This window comes from Thermobia domestica, chromosome 8 (assembly GCF_964235325.1).
Source record: "Thermobia domestica chromosome 8, izTheDome1.hap1.1, whole genome shotgun sequence".
Lineage (NCBI taxonomy): Eukaryota > Metazoa > Arthropoda > Insecta > Zygentoma > Lepismatidae > Thermobia > Thermobia domestica.
Window position 1 is genome coordinate 196,932,241 of NC_137461.1, and position 19,320 is coordinate 196,951,560.

Sequence of the window (19,320 nt, forward strand, 5' to 3'; positions counted from 1 at the left end):
ACATATTTTATGGAATTAGTGCCCACCCACAAGAAAAACCTTCGGACAGTTTCAATTTTTACTTCATCATTAAAGAAGATACAGGCTCTATTCATTTTCCAAAATTCGACTCTTTGCCGCTGGTACGCGTTATTGCAACTTTCGCCGACGTCGTGCCGACGTCGCTTTTCAAGAAATTGCCGGCAGTCTCTTTTTTCAGTCGTCGTCCGACTGTCTGCCGACTGTTTCGAGAAAGCTTTATACGAGGGAAATATAAGCCCTAATTCGTATTTTAAAGCAACAAATTACCTTCTAACTCTCTTTGTTTTCTATTGGTGAACGAATCTCTTTTTGCTCGTCGCGGTCGAAAATCGAGCGGAAAGACGCCGGTGTCCGGCGCCGGCAATCCGACCGCGGCATCTGGTCGGCATGCACAAATTGTCCGACTATAGGCGGCAGGATCCTGATGGGGTTGATGAAACATGGATAGGTACGCCACTGGGTTGTTGAAGCCGCAGTTAGTGCAATGGCAGCACTCTAGTTCTAAAGCTAAGAAATTCAAACGAACACCACCAGTACACAAAATAAAGGAACCGTGTTTTGGGCCCAAAATGGTTCGATTCTTGTGAAGTTCTTGAATCCAGGACAAACAATTATAGGAAATAAATATTGACAAACACTTAATTAGTCTGCAATGTGTCATCCTAAATCGGCGGAGAGGAATGCTACGCTCTGAAATTCTTGTGATCTATGACGATGCCTGTACACACACACAGCTGCTCGTACTGTTGATACAATTCAAAGATTTCGGTGAGAACTATTCAATCATCCCTTTACAGTTCCGACTTGTCTTCATTGATTTCTTTCTTTCTTCACCGGAAAAAGTTGCTTCCATCGAAGCGTTTTAGCGACAGTGAAGTGCACAAAACAACAGTTCTGGACTGGCTGCTCTCAGGCGGTAGATTTTTACATAAACTATATACTGTACGTAACAAGGATCTTATAAAATAGAGGATCTGCCCTTACAACAAAATCTTGAAGCCATACGTCACAGTTTCGCCACCCCTACTCTGCCCACTCCGTCCAATAGAATCGCAATGTTTTGAGCCAACAATCATGCCGGAAACGGAAGTATCCAATCAAACAATGGCAGAAACGAGAGTAGCCAATCAGACGTGCCGATGCTCGGTTGTTTTTTGGCTTCATCGATTTAATAGGATGAAGATACATATGAGCAGATCCTCTATTTATAACATCCTTGGTACGTAACTTTGTGCCACACTAATAGTCTGGAAATTCACGCTGACTACGTCCAAAAATAGCCAAAGTACATATTGTGCATATTTTTTACAATAGTTTTTTTGTATCATTTCTTCGTTTTTAAAATCAGCCTTTTTCTTGATATGCACCTAGTACGTCTCTGAAGAGTAAAAATCAACTTGATTGACGTAAATTTATCATAGTTCAATACTTATCAATCACTTTCTATCACAATAATATTCAAAATTAATCTGTAAACATTTCTTGGGAAATAGACGTTAGGAAACGAAATAATTCAGTACAAAGTTTAAATCGAAGCTATCACAAAGATAACAAGACAAAAGAGTTATTGATTGTGAATAGTGGTTATTTACCAAAAGGAAGAAAGTGTGAGACTATATTGGATTTCACTATCTTACTTCGACGATATTACAAATTATCAACCAATACAATTAATTACTGTTCCTAAGTCAAGTTTATTTATTTGCTCCTAAAGGAAAGTGAAGTTGTTAGTGAAAGTTATTCTGCCATTAGAAGTGCACGGTAAGATATTAAGTTAACTCAATTTCTGTTAATACATAATTGAGAGTCTCGGGGAAAGACAATGGTAAATCACATTTTCTAACTTTCGAGTAAACTGGCAAAGAAAGTTAAACATTTCAATACAATACAATACAATTACACATACCAAACAAAGTTCTTCTGCCATCTGCAGGTATATTTCCGAAATTAAACTACCTACATACTGTTCTGTGGTCTGATCAAAATCCATTCCACCTAATAACTCAATTTCACTAGAAAGGTGGCGCTTACCTTATCTTTCCCCGAGCTACTCAATTATATACCATTTTAAAGTAGAACTGTTAGTATCCTAGGAATGCAATGTATATACCCGATTGCAATGAAATGAGCTGAGCGAGCTTAAACTACGTAATCAGGAAGCGTTTTTCGGTGATTATTCCTCGATGGTACATCGGATTTTTGATTTCGACCGATGTTCTCACTCAGCACGACATACTCTATCAGCGTGCTAAGTTTGGTTGAGATCGGCCAAACGGTCTAGGAGGAAACGTTTTTCGGTGATTATTCCTCGATGGTACATCGGATTTTTGATTTCGACCTATGTTGTCACTCAGCACGACATACTCTATCAGCGTGCTAAGTTTGGTTGAGATCGGCCAAACGGTCTAGGAGGAGTTCGCGGACAACCAAACGGCTAACCCGAGTATAAGAGCTTCGCTTCGCTCAGCTCAACTAAATAGTATTACATTAGGGATATAACTACTAAAAAGCGTTAATGATGTAATTTTCCTTCATATAAAAAGGACTATAATGACACTCATCAAATCATGTTACCCATTGAAAACAAAGCATCGTTGTCATATCAATTATCTTAACACATGAAAAACTGCGGTATCTCTTCTATAGGCATATAACTAATAACTGCTGTCACTGTATGTCTTTTCATTGCGTCAGTGCTCTAGCTGCACTGCTCTGTTTTCGCTAGGATCACCAAAGTTAAACAGTTTATGAATAAGTCAGTATTTCCATAATTAAGCGGTGCAGAAAACCATATAGCATTGCCCGATACCCTTTAGCTCCTCCCCCCTCCCGAGCAAGCAAAATTGATCGTAATTGGACCAGATTGTTTGGTCGCCGTTTGATTGTTACGCTTAATGATGTAATACACATAATTTGTAGAGAGTTAATAGCACTGCATGTAGGTATTGTTGATGGAAATGAATTCGATTGTTTGATCGTCTTTTGATCGCGTTCGATCACCGGGAATCATTGTTACATTCCGTGAAAAATGATCATCACACATAACGAAGTAATAAGCATAAATTTTTAGCAGTCTTAACAAGCTAACCAGCAGGAGGGGTCCATCGGAGGAGGGGTCCGTCGTTTGTGTAGGAGGGGTCCGTCGTTTTTGAGGGGGGGCAGCTACAATGTACAAAGCCAAAAAAAAATATGTTGCTGCTAGTGTTTTTGAAGCCTGAAAGAAAGGAAAATTTTGGTTTCCTTCTGGAAAACTAAAAACACTATTTTAGTTTTTATTATTATTATTATTATTATTATTATTATTATTATTATTATTATTATTATTATTATTATTATTATTATTATTATCTATAAGTTATATTCAAGATAGTTTTTATTATGCTTAATCAAGAACTACTGCCCGGGACCAAACGCTATACTTTTGTGCATAACTATAAAGGTAACCAAGAAAGTTCTGTCCCTTTTCGTGGAGGTCTGTGTTCAATTGGACCTGGTTGTGGCAATTCAGATACACCGTGAACTTGCGTAAAGACAGAGGGAAGATGGGACATTCACAGAGCGTCATAAGAGCATGTATGCTGAACGAGTTCAAATGGAGGTCAAACGCTTCTGTACCGGGACAGAAGATATGCCAGGCCTTTGGTGAGGGTGTCGTGACGACGCGGACAGTGCAGCGATGGTTTAACAAGTTTAAGGACGATGACGAAACGCCCGAAAACACCACGTGCCAGAAGACCAACACATGTACAAAGAGGAACTGGGACTACAATTCACATGTTTTGACTCCGGGCCAGAAGGCAACGCGGCAGTCGCCTGTGTTTATTTACTGTTTCGGAGCCATTTCTAGACAGGGCGTTGACATGTGATAAAAAGTGGGTCCTATACGAAGCTCCACGGCGCCGTCGTCATTGGTTAGCATCCCATGAGCCGATTTTAAAACAGCCCAGACCAGCACTGTACCAGAAGAAGGTCCTTCTGTGTGTTTGGTGCATCGTGCATCGGGAACTGCTACCAGCTGGTCAGAGTATCAATGCAACTGTGTAGTGTCAGCAGTTGAGCTGTGCTCAAGAAAAAACTCAAAACTCTGGATCCATCTCTTCTGAATTGCAAATGGATCCTCGTTTACGGGACAACGCTAAGTCCCACGTAGTTAGGATGACTCAGGACACCATTGTCCGCCTTGGATGGGAAACAATATTGCAACCACTATATTCTACGGGTCCGATATATTTCCACGGGTCCGATTCTACGGGTCCAACCGCTATATTCTAGCACCGTCCGATTATCACCTGTTCCATTCTTTCGACAATCACCTTAGAGGACGCCAGTTCAAATCCCCAGTAAAAGTCCAAAATGCACCTGATACCTTTTTCGTTTCACGGCCCACCAAGTTCTACCACGATGGATTCCATGGTCTTCCAGAACGTTTTCAGAAGGTCGTCGATGCTGATGGGGACTATTTTTGATCTTCCAGGTTAGGTGACATATCATTGTTCGAAGGTGGTGGGTGAAAAAGGAATAAAATTTTTCTTGGTTACCTTTATATTTCAGTTTAAGACCTTGTATACAGAACCTATCTACACAACATTGATTTTCTTTGAAATTTCACTTAATTATGTTTTTTTTAGTCACAAATAATAAATGTTTTTGGCAGGAAACCGTAAAAAATTATTTTATTACACTGAGTAGAAATGAAAGAGAGAGCGAATGAAATCCAAATTGAATAAAAACATTGTTTCTCATCAAATTTTCCATCCTCTATGTCTTTTAAAACACTCGTTAAAGCATATAAAAATATACTGTACTTACAAATCAGTTTAGTACCTTTGTTTTATGGCTGTATTTATAGTACCTTGTTAAAACGTTTGTCTTCAAACTGTTAAATATAAATCGCAGTAAATTGTGTAATCTGCTGTCACAAAAAAGTATCCTATTTTTCGATCGGTATATGGAAGAGATACTATACTATTTTTCAATCGGTATGGAAAAACAATATTTCTCCATACTATTTTACCGTAAATTATTAATTGTCAATAAACTTTGTTACTTTTAAATTAATGAAGCGAGATAATTTTACTATGATGTTTTAAAAGCTGGTCATTTGGGAGGACCAGGAAACCATTTGGGGGGGCCTGGTCCCGATAGGCCCCCCCTTGGCTACACCCCTGCTAACCAGTAAGCTCCAATAGAATCAAATTTGATCGGAATTAGACAAGAGCGTTTAATTGTAGTTTGATAGTCAAAAATCACTAGATCGGCACGGGTACAGAGGACTGTTCACTTTATATCCGACTATTTTTGATGGGTTACCACCGACCATGTTCTATTGAATCACTAGCATTGTGGATTACGGCATCGTAGTTTCGATTGCAGCAAGCTCTGACGCAGGACAGGCATGGAAATTCTGTTCCACTCCTCGCTACTCGCTTTGCATAGACCAGGCCTGTCCATGAATTGGCTCGCGGAGCCGAAGCGTGAGCGAGCACGAGTGGAGACAAGAACAGGTGAGCACTAGCTTCGCCCCTTCCACTGCATCCAATAAGTGTTGCCAACCACACATGATGGCAAAAAACCTACGGCGAAGCCTGGTCAGAAATTCGCACGATGTTGAAGCATTGAGCAGACGCAAGCGTGAAATGTGCAGGTGTGCTCTTCCCCTCCCCATTTCGAAAGCAGTGACGCGAAAACACTGCAGGAAATAAAATTGGTACGTTTTTTTGGTCGAGGAAGACGCATGATAGAGGTTACAGTTAGCGTTGAAGTAACTAACAAATGAACAAGAAAGAAAGAAAGAAAGAAAGAAAGAAACTAATATTAAACATGTCAGCTTACAGACGTAAAAACGACTGCAAAAATCGGAAACGAATTGTTTCAGACCTCTTTAGCTTGCTTACACAATTCGTGACGTTGTATCACATTAGCACTCGGTCTGTAACTTATCATTCGCTTCACGTTTGCTAGGTTGTAAACGCCTTTTGTTGCTAGATTGATAGCAGAACGAAGGGAGGTTGAAAATATTATTATTATTATTATTATTATTATTATTATTATTAATAATAATAATAATAATAATAATAATAATAATATCATCATTAGTAGTAGTATTAGTATTAGTATTTTTCGGACCAAAGAGGGATGAAAATGGGGATTGGAGGAAATTCATAACGAGGAATTGCATAGTTTATACCGCTCACCTAACATTGTTAGGGTCATTAAGTGTAGAAGGCTCAGGCGGGCAGGCCATGTAGCCAGAATGGAAGAAATTAGAAACGCTTTCATAATTTTAACTGAAAACCCAATTGGAAGAAAACCACTAGGAAGACCTAGGCGTAGATGGGAAGACAATATTAAGATGGATCTTGCAGAAATAAGAGTACAGAGTGGAAACTGGATCCAGTTGGCTAAGGACAGAAATTAGTGGAAGTATTTTGTAAACGCGGCATTGAACCTTCCGGTTCCATAGGCTATAGAGTTAGTTAGTTAGTTATTATTATCTAAAAGAAATGCTCAAATGTTGTTAAGAGAGAATTACACAGAAGAACTGAGTTCCGACCAAACACTAATTTGCCGGAAGGAAATTCCAGTGCAGTCCAGCCCACTTTAAGCGTTATCCGTGTAACCCACGTTTCACGTTCAAGACATTGGGAATAATTGTTCGTATCATTCAGTTGGAACGTTTCTTTCCGAGTTTACGCTGTTACAGTAGGCCTACAACATTGTGACTTTCAAAATCAGTCAGTAACTATCGAAGAAAGACAAGTGTGTAGCTTCAGTCGTTGATATGATTTAACATTCTTTTTCACTTTTAACAAGCCACTGGCAAGCAACCAGCCAGGTACAATATATTTTTCCTTATTAAAAAAGACACTCCTTGTTAAAAAAAAAACACACACTAATGGTAGTCACTAATGGTCACTCTTAAAAATGGAAAATCTCTTTGGCTCTTTTAATATTTTGTTTGATTCTTTGCGATCAAAGTAACTTTAAAAGTGGAGTAAGAAATACTGTTCTTCCTATTGATAGTGTAATAGTGGCTTTTAATCTCCACAACCAACCCCTTGCTAAGCCTATTCGTACACACATACATGCATAAGCCAATTTTTTGGAGATAATACTTAGATAATCACAAACAAGTGCTACAGTATTTTTTTTCGTATCAACAGATTATCTCTTTTCCTAAAAAGCGAAACAACATAATATAACAAACCCACACTCGGATTAAGAACTTGATAATATATATATTGAAAACTGGTTTTCCATTGGGCAAACTAGCAAATTTTTATAAATGTAAGCGATGGTTTGGTTCCACCACATCCTTCTTTAACAAAAGAAAAGAAAAAAGAAGAAAAGGAACGTACATAGTTTATCATTTGATTGCTGTTACAAGTTTGTGTTGTCTATAGTTAACGGTTACCACATTGTAAAAAACACTATACACTAAATGGCAATCAGTTACCATACATACTTTTTTTTAATTTGGTAAGCTAGTGATTACCGCCAAGGTTGACAACACTTCCGCTCCTCTAAGGACGAAACCCGAAGATTCACGAAGCACGAACAACGATATTTGCACGTAGAATGCTCGTGAGCGCTCACGAGGAGAGTTTCCACTATCTGCTCGCCGTGGCCAGGGCTGGCATAGACCATTCAGGGTACACGGGCGACAAAATTGAAGACGTTTCAACAGTCTAAATGCGCAAAAATCCTTTGGACCAGCATCTGGGACTTTCACAGGGATTTCTTCATAGGAAATGGTGACGTAATATGCATATTTTTTTTGAGTTAGAAAGGTATCTTATTAACTCTCCATGTAAGCGTAATTTATCAGAATTGAGCCTGAGTATTTGATCGTTGTTTGATTGTGTTCGATCGTAACAATCACCATTCAATGACCATGACTATAATGAACATAATCTTGTAAGTTAACCTGTAAGTCTCTATGGAATCAAAATTGATCAAATTCTGCTAAAACTTTTCATCATTGTTTGATCGTCAACTACTATCGTTTGATCGTCACGAGTAGTGACGTAATACGCATATTTTGTAGAGGGACATAGTCTAACAAGCTAACCTTAACACCCCATGCAAGAAAACTTGACGGGAATTGATCTAGTTTGTTTAATCGTCTTTGGTCGTTAAATATCAGCGCTTGATTGCAATGCGTAGTGATGTAATACTCATAATATGTAGAAAGTTAACAAGTTAACCTGTTTGCTCCTATGGAAGTAAAATTGATTGAAATTGCTTCAGATCGTTTGATCGCCAAAAACCGTCGTCTTATCTCCACGTTTTATTTAATGACGTAAGACGCATAGTTTGTAGAAAGTTAACAAAATTGATGGGAATTGGACCAGATCGTTTGATCGTTGTCTTTTCACTTAAATCTGCAACAGTGAGCGTTGATCGCCACGTATAAAGAAGTCATAAGTATAATTTTATGGCTAACATGTTAATCTTGTTAGCATTTTACGTAAGCAAATTCATCAGCAATTGATAGCAATGCGTAGTAATGTAATATGCATGCTATCGTAAGGAACATAACAAGGTATCTTGTTATTTCTCCATGGAACAGAAATTGATGGAAATGTGCCAGACCGTTTGTTTACTACGCATAATGTACGTAATACGCACATTTTGAAGGGAATTCACAAGTTAACTTGTACAGCTCCTTGGAAACAAACTAGATGACAATTGGGCCACATCGTTTGATGGTGATTTATCTCTGACAATCAGTCTTTAATCGCCACACGTAGTGAAATTAAAAGCATGTTTTTGTATGTGGTTAACAAGTTAATCCACTAAACCTCCATGGAAGTACAATTGATCAGAATTGGATCAGATTATTTGATAGCAAAAATGAGTGTTTAATTGCCACGCATAATAATGTCGTACTCATAATTTTGTAGGGAGCCTTTAATCAAACTTGTTAATCCCCATAGCAGCAAAATTACTCGGAACTAGGCATCATCATCTGATTGTCCACGTTTAAGTACCAAGAATCAGTGACTGTACTGTGCTATAATTTCCATTTAAGAAAACAATATTCAATTTTGATACAATGTACTGTATAAATAGTGTTCCTCACGAGATTCGAGAGATTTCGAAGATCAAACGATTTGGTAAGCAATGATCAAATGATCTAGCAAATTTCGATCAGTTTTGCTTCCATAAGGGACTAACAGAATGCCTTGTTAAGTTCCTTACAATATTATGCTTGTTACAACACTACACATGGCTATTAAATACTCTACGTTCACGATCAAACTGGATCAGACGATTTGGTCCATTTTTGACGAATTTTGCTTACTTAAGGGACCAGCAAGATCAATATTTAAACTCAAAAATAAATGACACGTATTAGGTCTTTATTTCTGGTGATAAAATGCTAACTGTTGGCAATCAAAGTGATAAAATGACGATTAAATGATATAGTTTAAGTCTTATCAATTTTAATTTTATGGAGGTGAACAGATTAACTTGTTAACTCCTGCTACAAAATTTGGATTTAACGTCACTACGCTTGATGATCAAACACTAATTGTTGGCATTCAATCGGGATCAAACGATCTAGCCACGTTTCCACCAATTTGGTTTCCATGGTGCACTTGGAGCGTATGTTTGCTACACTACGCCAAAAATATACTGCATTAGTGAACCGAAAACTCACTCTGCTGCAACAGGATAACGTAAAACTACAATCACTTGAAAAGCGCACAAAAAAGGATTTGATAGCCGGATCGCATTCGGCACATAGTCCTGACCTTGCCCCTTCTGATTACTACCTGGGTAGTATTTTACAACACTGGTGTGGCTTTTCTGGCATACGTGGAGATCCCATATTGTGATACATGTATTATTCGTATCTTATAATGAAAGAGTGATAAGATGACATGTTGGCAACCAACAATGCACTATGTTACCAAATCGCGCAGTATAAGAAGAAAAGACATAATACAAGGATATGGAATCTCCACGCATGTAGAAATTAATATTGGAACAAAATTGTACACGCGCATACTCACCATCTCTAACGCACCTGCTCCTTACGAAAGCATCGCACCCTCTTACTAATGTGCGGATCCCAGATACACCCTGCCTTGAACCGGATTAGACGGAAAACTAGTTTGTAGTAACTACTTCGTAAAGTTGACCTAGTGATAATTGTACAATCGTTTGGAGTACTGAAAAAGTCTGCGTTTGGTAAAGGATATGTCAGCAAAGTTTTGGGTGAAATGTATATTAGTTAAGTTTCACAGAACTTGACCAGACCAACCTTACCCTAATCTAACCGTACTCTACTCTACCCCAATCTACTCTACTCTACCTCAATCTATTTTAACGTAACACTATTGCACTTACCCTATCTTACTCTATCCTACCCTACTCTATTCTACCCTCCCTACTTTATTCAACCTCTCCTACTTTACCCTAAGTTAACCTACTCTTTGAAATAATAGCCATGTATTACTTCACAAGAAAGTAGTGAAATATCTCATAAATAATTTATGCTTACTACGTAACTTAGAATAGACTACTAGTTACAATAAATGACACCTAACATAATGTAATCAATACTGAACTACTTTATTATATTCTAATTTACGGTGCGATAATCTCCACTTCTCCACTCTCTTCTCTTTTACTCTATCTTGTTCTATATTTTACTATGCAACTATACTGTACTCTATTAATTCTTTATTGTTCTACATTATTGTACTCCAACATATATGTTGCTATTAGTGGATGCCACCCTTATTTCTACTTGTTAATTTTCTTCGTTAGTTTAACGCTAATCATATCTATTCTGCGTTAGTCTATGCTATGCTATTCTAACGTGTTCTACGTTACAATAGGCCTACTCTATTATACGATCGAACGTATTTCCTGAAAACGCCATACTTGCTGCCATTTATTCAGAACACCACTTTCAATTTTTAATAACGTTTTAATATTGCTCAATTCATCCTAATCTGCACATCTTCGAAGACATAAAAAGCATAATAATATCTACTTATATATTGACTCACAACGTTTTCTCCTCTTCAGATTCCAACGTTGCATAACACTAACAACAAAATCGACATTTGTTTTATTTTTAGAACAAATAAACTGCTTTTTTCCAACAAGAATGATCGATATAAGAAATAATTTACACTACTTGTTAAATACATCGACCTATTCCCCGCATGTAAATAGAGCTTCGGGAATGTTCTGCTGTCATTAATACACTTGCCACTATTGTATTAAGCTCATTCATACCACAAGATCATTCCAAGTAGCAAATTTGTGCAGTTACAAATTAAAAATTAATTTCGTGAAGTTATAGGCTATATTACATTTGACAACACGATTTCTATTGATATTTAAATGAAATTTACAGCTACTTACAAGTAAATTACAGTCTCTTTTAGAGGCGATATTAATCGATAATACAGTACATGTTAATGAGGCATTTATTCAGAAGTTGATCATACGCCTGGGTTTCGACAAAAAGCATAAACATGTAGGAAAATTTCAAAATCATCAATTTTTAGGACTGCTTTAAAAGGGTATAATAGACTAAAGTAAGCCCTAAGGCGGAGATTAGTAGGGTAGAGCAGGGTCGGGTTAGCTTAGGGCTAGGGAATTGTTGACCCAATCTGTTAAAAGTAATAGAGTGTAATTTCTCGTCTCTGCGTAAGGATACCATATGGAGCGTCTCTGTACACCTGCAGCTATGTTCAGAATATAGATAAATGCTCGTTACTTTCCTACAATCCAATCTTGCGAAAAGTAGTTCCTTCTGCTTGCCAAATAGTTCCATGTTTATAACCACTTATAAAAATAATAAACACAACTTCTGCTCTCCTTACATATTATGAAGCACGTAAACAAGCAAATTATCCATTTCTTTCCGGTAAATTTTTAAAATTTTGTTGGAAACAGACGAACAACTTTGGAACTTAAACCGTTAATAAAAACAAAGCAAACAGCACACTTCTGCCTACTTGAGAAGTACCGCATCAGATATGTAATATATTAATACCACGTGTATCAGTCTGTGGTGCACTTTCTTAAATCACGATGCTTCATCAACCAGTAGAAGGCGAAAACAGAAGCGACCAACTTCTCTAACTCTTACAAGCAATGTACAGAACAAGGCACAATCAGATCCGACTCAAACTTCGCCCAGAGAACATATAATAGAAAAGAAGAAAAAATGCCAAATTAGAGCTGCCCCCATCCAGAAACACCGTAGATATGCTCCGCAACATAACGCACCACGCGACAATATGATATAAGGTAAACGTCGCAAGATACCCGTTTATGTCGGAAACGGAAAGGATGGGGAGCACCAGGATATCAAGATATTTGATATGCTATAACACTGACGTGACGGCCATCTTGAAAGCCACCATCTTGGATATAGCGTAAGGTATTGAAATGAGAAGCGGGGTGTATGATATATCAATGTAAGTTAAAATGCAAAAGGAAAACCAATAATGTAACCGCGAAAAACGTATGTATGATGGTATGGACGGGACGAAGTGTAGAAGACTCGGGCAAAACAAACGTGTATTCGAAGGGCAGAATAATAGGGCAAGACTCCACGATAAATGGTACGTGACAAGTAACTGCAACAGTGTCTGTGCATGGAAGTGCATCCGCCTTGACAGATTATGCCTTCCGAGGATATTGGGATTCCGTTTGGAACAGTGAAAACCACAATTGCAACCCGCGATACGATCACTCGTTTGGATACTACATAATCTACAAAGGATACCTCTTATGGAACAGCAATTCGGCACCTCACTCCGGAGAGTAGGACATATCATCTTGGATTGGTGATCAAAAGCGCGACCTACCTGTGAATGAAGCCCACTCCTGGACACCGTTTTGTACGTTTCTTGTTCAAATTTCTTGTTGTTTCGTGTGAACAAGAGACATTTCGGCCCACGTTTGTTTAAACAACACTATCTGAAACAAAGTGCGTACGGATAGGAAAGGCCAGCCCTGTTCTAGCTTACATTTCATTACGAATGTATCTTTTCCTTTGCACGGTTTGCTACACTGTTTCACGACGGTCCCAAACAGTCACAATATCAGAGAAATATACCAATATCCTCGGAAAGCATAATCTGTCAAGGCGGATGCATTTCCATGCACAGACACTGTTGCCGTTACTTGTCGCGTACCATTTATCGTGGGGTCTTGTCCTATTATTCTGCCCTTCGAATACACGTTTGTTTTGCCCGAGTCTTCAACACTTCGTCCCGTCCATACCATTACACATGTTTTTCGCGGTTACATCATTGGTTTTCCTTTTGCATTTTACCTTACATTGATATATCATACACCCCGCTTCTCATTTCAATACCTTACGCTATATCCAAGATGGTGGCTTACAAGATGGCAGCAAAGTCAGTGTTATAGCATATCAAATATCTTGATATCCTGGTGCTGCCCATCCTTTCCGTTTCCAACATAAACTTGTATCTTGCGATGTTTACCTTATATCATATTGTCACGTGATGCGTTATGTTGCGGAGCATATCTCCGGTGTTTCTGGATGGGGGCAGCTCCAATTTGGCAGTTTTTTCTTCTTTTCTATTATGTGCTCTCTGGGCGAAGTTTGAGTCGGATCTGATTGTGCCTTGTTCTGTACATTGCTTGTTAAGACAAGACGTGAAATCGAGAAACTGGCAGTAGATAGTTTAATATTAGGGGTTATACTCTGAAGGTGAACATGCTTTCATTGTACTGTAATAAATACAGGTCTGTGCATCAGAATATTCCAAAACTTGTGACTCTTTGTTGTACGTTAAAGTATTTAAACTTTCCTTTTTTCTTTCTTTTTTTTAAAGCATTGAATTATCATAACAATATACTCACTTATTGTTAATTGTTTCTAAAGCAACATGAGTTGACACCATTATAATTGTTAAAGAGTTGCTGTTTGCTTTCAGGCTACATCCATCATATTAAGAAATGAACCATGCGATTACTGGCTTACTTGTCATTTTGACTTGTCGATTTGACATTTCCCACCAGAGAGTATCAACAAATCATTACAATATTTTGGATAATGTCAGGTAAGTGTGATTACAATAACGTAATACATTTTATAAATACGGCTATTTACTTGCCTAGAACTACTTAACTATTTGTAGAATTGACTTGTGAAATCTTACTAAAATGAAGACAATAAGAAATAAGGAGTGTATCGAAAAGTAGTTAGCAACATTGCATATGTCAGGAAAGTCAGAAGAAAAGATAAAAAGTAAAGCAAACCCACATTTTTATTAAGAGAACCTCTATGTATCTACATGACAAAGAAAATACAACTTACATGTCCCGTCGTACATATGAACGTAGTTTCTTTTTAATTCCAGCCATTAACTGTTGCACAGTCTCGACGGTGCATTTCCTCGATGCTGCAGCCCAGTTTCTCTTAGAGTCCGCCATGTTGCGCACTGGTTTATCATTCTTTCGGAAGTTGCGTTTGACAATTGCCCAATATCTTTCGATTGGACGGAGTTGTAGGCAGTTTTGTGGATTCATGTGTTTCCCTACAAACTCGATGTTCTGTTCATTGAGCCACCATACTCTCGTCTTATTGTTAGCATAGTGTGCTGCTGCTAAGTCGGGCCGAAACAAGGGGGAGATTGCATGCCTTTTATACAATGGCAGCAGTCTTTTTTGTAGACATTCCTTTCGGTACACTTCTGAGTTTATGGTGGATTCTGCATAAAAAATAGCGGAGCGCAAACCACAAGAGCAGATTGCCTGCCATACCAGTACTTTTTTCCCAAATTTTTCCACGTCAACGTATCTCTGTGCAGCACATACATTCCCAGCATTGCGTGCAGTATAATATTGGGGTCCCGGAAGTGTTTTTGAGTCCTCTTTTACGTACTTTTCATCGTCCATCAACACACATCGCTCTGGTGACTTTACGATGTTGTCATACAGCTTGCGGGCTCTTGTTTGTGCCGTTTGTCTCTGGTTTGGTGTTTGTTTCGCACGTTTTTGCTTCTTATAGGTCTTCAAATTATGTCTGGAGTTGATACGCTGAATCATTCCTATGGACGTTTTCGCTTTGGCAGCCAAATCCCGCACAGACATTGATGGATTTTGGTGTATCAACCGCACAACTTCACGGTCAAGTTCAGGGTTTCTGGGACCCTTTTTTCGCCCGGATCTCGGCATATCTTCAAAGCTGTAATGTTCACCGAATTTCTCAATGACCGATTTCACAGTTGTATGATGAACCCCACACTTTTTTTCTATCTGATTGTATGTTATGCCTTTGACGGTGCACCAATTGTGCAGGATTTCCCACTTCCCTTCGCGTTTCACACGCGACATTTCCCATTCAACTCGGAACACAGCAACAAGCACACAGCTATCCGTTTACAAGACTTGAACTGACCAGGTGCTTCCAGGTTTTGCCGTCTATGCAACCTCGCAAGTGCACACCGGCACCCCCAATGTTGCTAACTACTTTTCGATACACTCCTTAATACTCACAAGGGTGACAAACTTTCAACGATATTACAGTATAGGCTTTTTCTTCTTTCGTAGAATACGTTGCAAAACATCCGAAACTATCTCAAATAAATAATTACTAAAACGTACTAGGAGATTAGGTAAAAAGGTGATATTTTAAAAAGAGAAACCAAAGTAGTGAAAGTGCATAAAATTATAAAATTAGTACCGTATAAAAAGTAAGAAATCACTTGGCAATGTAAGTCGACATATTAATTTCGACCTATCGAACAAGATACTTTTTTAAATATTAATTTTCAATGTCCAAATTCAAACCTCCCTAACGCACAACCCTAGTGATAAAGAGAAGATGAGATTTATTCTTCAGTCGTTGAATTTATATGAAAGAACGTTTCTGCCTCACTCATACTCGGTAGCGTAGCCAGAAATTTTCATATAGGTATGCACAAGAGTATTTTAAACAGACCCTTTTGGGGGGGGCGGTTTGCAGAGAGGTAATTAAATCTTACCCACCCTCTAAACAGTGTTTCTTCCAGACATGATTTTTGGGGGCACTTTACCCCCGGAGAAGACCAAAATAATATGTCTATAATATAATAATAAAAAGAATAGTACCAGCAGTACCCCCGGAATACTAAGTGTGCCCCGCTGGAACATTTTTTTTGAAAGATCGACTGCTTCTAAATAAAAGATTCTAACGTATTCATTTTATTGTTTTTTAAGTGTATTAAAAATCATGGGAAATGATGTTTTAATGAATTGAAGAATTACAGATAACAATATTTAGAACTATGACTAAAGAAAGAAGAATCAAATCATTTTATTAAGGAGCACAGGAACATCCAGTAGGTACGAGTATGCTTACCTTCATTCAGGGGCGAATCAAGAGCGGACTTCTAGGTGGCGGTGGGTTGTAGTACTGCTACTTAGAGCTACTTTTAAGAGCTCCAAACTCTGGGATGGGTTTTATTTATATTTATAAAATAAGAAAGTTTCGTCTTCTGAGGGGGAAGGGGGGCGATTGACCCAATCTCCCCTCCTCCGTGGATCTGGCACTGCCTTCATTGCTCTGTCACAACTAGTATTTTGAAACCAGAAATGGTAATATCTACCATTTTCTGCGAAATAAAGGGATAAGTGCGGATATGGAACTTATTCTTGAGACACATAATTGGGCGGTGTTATGCAACAAGTCAACCCACAACATTAAAAAAAAAAAAAAAAAAAAAAAAAGAGAGAGAGAGAGAGAGAGAGAACCGTGCTGGAGGGTTCGAACATATCGTCGCATGAGAACTAGAGGAACATAACTCCACAAATGCGGTTTTCGTTTTCTTCATGTTTGGACATAATTTTGAAAGCCCCACTTGGTGTAAATGGAACGTAACGCTGTCTGTTCTTGTCGATCATCTATTGTAATGTAGCTCAATTACAATCTTATTAAAAATATCTTTCTAAGAAACCAATATTTTTGTCCTCTCGTCTGTAAACCTACGAAAATGGAGTTACGTTCCTGTGGTTTTCATGCAACGATGTGTACGGAACATACTAAAAAAAATCCTAGAAACGTTTGCAATCGGTCTGCGATCTGTGACGAGAAAAGACAACCCATATACGGTAATATCTTAGGGAAAGAGAACCTATATCTGCGATATTACCAAAGCCGGTTTGATGTGGGTTGAATGGTTGTTGCATAACACTGCCTATTCATACAGGGCAAGTGAAAATCATGGACCCAATTGCAGAAATTTACTTTGTGAAATCTAATAAACATATGCTATTGTAAGACATGTACTAAAAAAAGGTAAACTCGCAAAGTTTTCTTCAAATATAAGCATTCCATGTGAGCACCTAGCGTGACAAGGTACGTACACATCAAGCCAATCTTCTACCAAAGTATGTTTTCTATCTTTGTACTTATCTTTGTAGTATGTTCTCCAATCAACGCCATTTTCCTTAACTGTCAACTGCTGACTCCTAGTGGTAGAAAGTGGAAACACTGCATGGAAAAGCGCAAGTCTCACAATAACATATGTTCATTAGATTTCACAAAAGGTCATGAATTGGGTCCATCATTTTGACTTGCCCTGTATTGTAAGACCATTTCTTGGTATTCTTTGCCGCTTCTGTTCCGATACATTATTTGAAACGTCAGTTCGCAATCTTCGTTAATTGAGACAGGTCCTTATTGTTCTAAAGGAATCGATCCACTATTTACACATAAGTGGTTCAAGGGAACACTACGACCTGTTAAATTTTCTAACTTTCGAATAAACTAAGAAAAGAGATTCAATATCCACATGCAATTCCATGCACACATTAAACAAGCATCCCTTTCCATCTGCAGGTACATTTCCGAGATTAAACTACCTACATATTATTTTGTAGTTCAGCCCCAATCCGTTCGAAATAATAACTCAATTTCACCGGAAGTGATGCTTATCATTATGTTTCCCGAGCCCCTCGTATGTAAATGATTTTTCTACTTTAATTCTTAGTAATGAGTATAAAAATATTTTGTAACAAGGGAAGTATTAATATACTGTGTCTACCAAAAGGTCATCGGTCAGTCTGCTAAGACATCGCCGCTCCGTAAGGAATCCAGAGCAACCTGCGCGACGCCAGTCATTTATTTTGGTGCAGAAGGCATTATCTGTGATCGTGCGTCATGCGAGGAATCAGTTTCATTGAGAATAGCGCACAGAAAACTTCCATAGAGGAATCGTCATCGTCTGTCACATTGCGAGTTTGTCGAATCGTGCTATTAGTGCCCAATTACGCCACCCAAAATCAACAGTAGGTGATGTAATCCTGAAGGGAAACGTCATGATGTCACCAGTGTCCCTAAACGGCTCGGACGACCCAAGAAATTGACGGACAGGAAGGGGAGAGGGCTGATATGTGTAGCATCCAGTAATCGCCGTCAAACTGCATCTACCATCCAGCACGAGTTCCACACTGCATGGGGCACATCAGTTTCACTAAATACTGTCAGAACAGAACTGCATGTATTTGGTTTCCATGGTAGAGTAGCTACCCACAAGCCACACTTCACTCCAATGAACAAAGCCAGAGGTTGGCATGATGTAAGGCTAATTGAAATTGGACCCTAGATTAATCAAAACATATGTTATGCAGTGATAAATCATGCCACACTTGTTTCATGTCAGATGGTCGATTATGGGTGTGGCGACAATCCGGGGAACGCTTCTTACCAGACTGCATTGTGCCAACAGTAAAATTTGATGGTGGCGGTGTAATGGGGTGGGATGCCTTTTGTTGGTTGGGCCTATGCCCGCTTGTTGTTGTGCCTGGTAACATGACGAGTGCAAACTATCTGGACATTTTGGACAATTCAGTGCTTCCACATTGTAGAAATTGTTCGGAATGAACCCATGTTACTATCAGGATGATAATGCCTCTTGCCATAAAGCTGCCAATGTTATGTAATGGTATGGTGAGAACAATGTGCAATGACTCCAGTGGCCTGCTGAATAGCCTGATTTGAATCCCGTGGAACATCTGTGGGATGAATTGGAACGGCGTTTAAAGTCCAGACCAACTCTTCCAAATTCACCTTCCCCACTCGGAACCGCCTTGCAGGAGAAGTGGGCTGCCATCCCACCTGATACCTTTCACCAACTGGTGGAAGGCCTTCTCGGAGGATTCACACTGTGATTCAGGCCAAAGGAGGCCCTACACGGTATTAGGTACGTCATGATTTGCTTCATTCCGAAAGTTGTGGGGTGACCGGTGAATTTTTGGTAGATAGTGTATCATGTGTATTGCACTTTGACGTGACTTAATACGATT

The 19,320-nt window shown here is 38.7% G+C and overlaps 1 protein-coding gene across 1 annotated transcript in view; it reads left to right on the forward strand.

Annotated features, from left to right (window-relative positions):
- The first annotated feature begins 1,623 nt into the window (after positions 1 to 1,623).
- The window catches only part of LOC145691910 (uncharacterized), a 32,801-nt gene continuing 15,104 nt past the window's right edge, over positions 1,624 to 19,320 (forward strand). The window contains exons 1-2 of the mRNA XM_081767214.1: positions 1,624 to 1,782; positions 13,968 to 14,093. Coding sequence (XP_081623340.1) covers positions 13,990 to 14,093 — 104 coding nt within the window. The 5' untranslated portion in view covers positions 1,624 to 1,782; positions 13,968 to 13,989. The remainder of the gene's footprint in view (positions 1,783 to 13,967; positions 14,094 to 19,320) is intronic.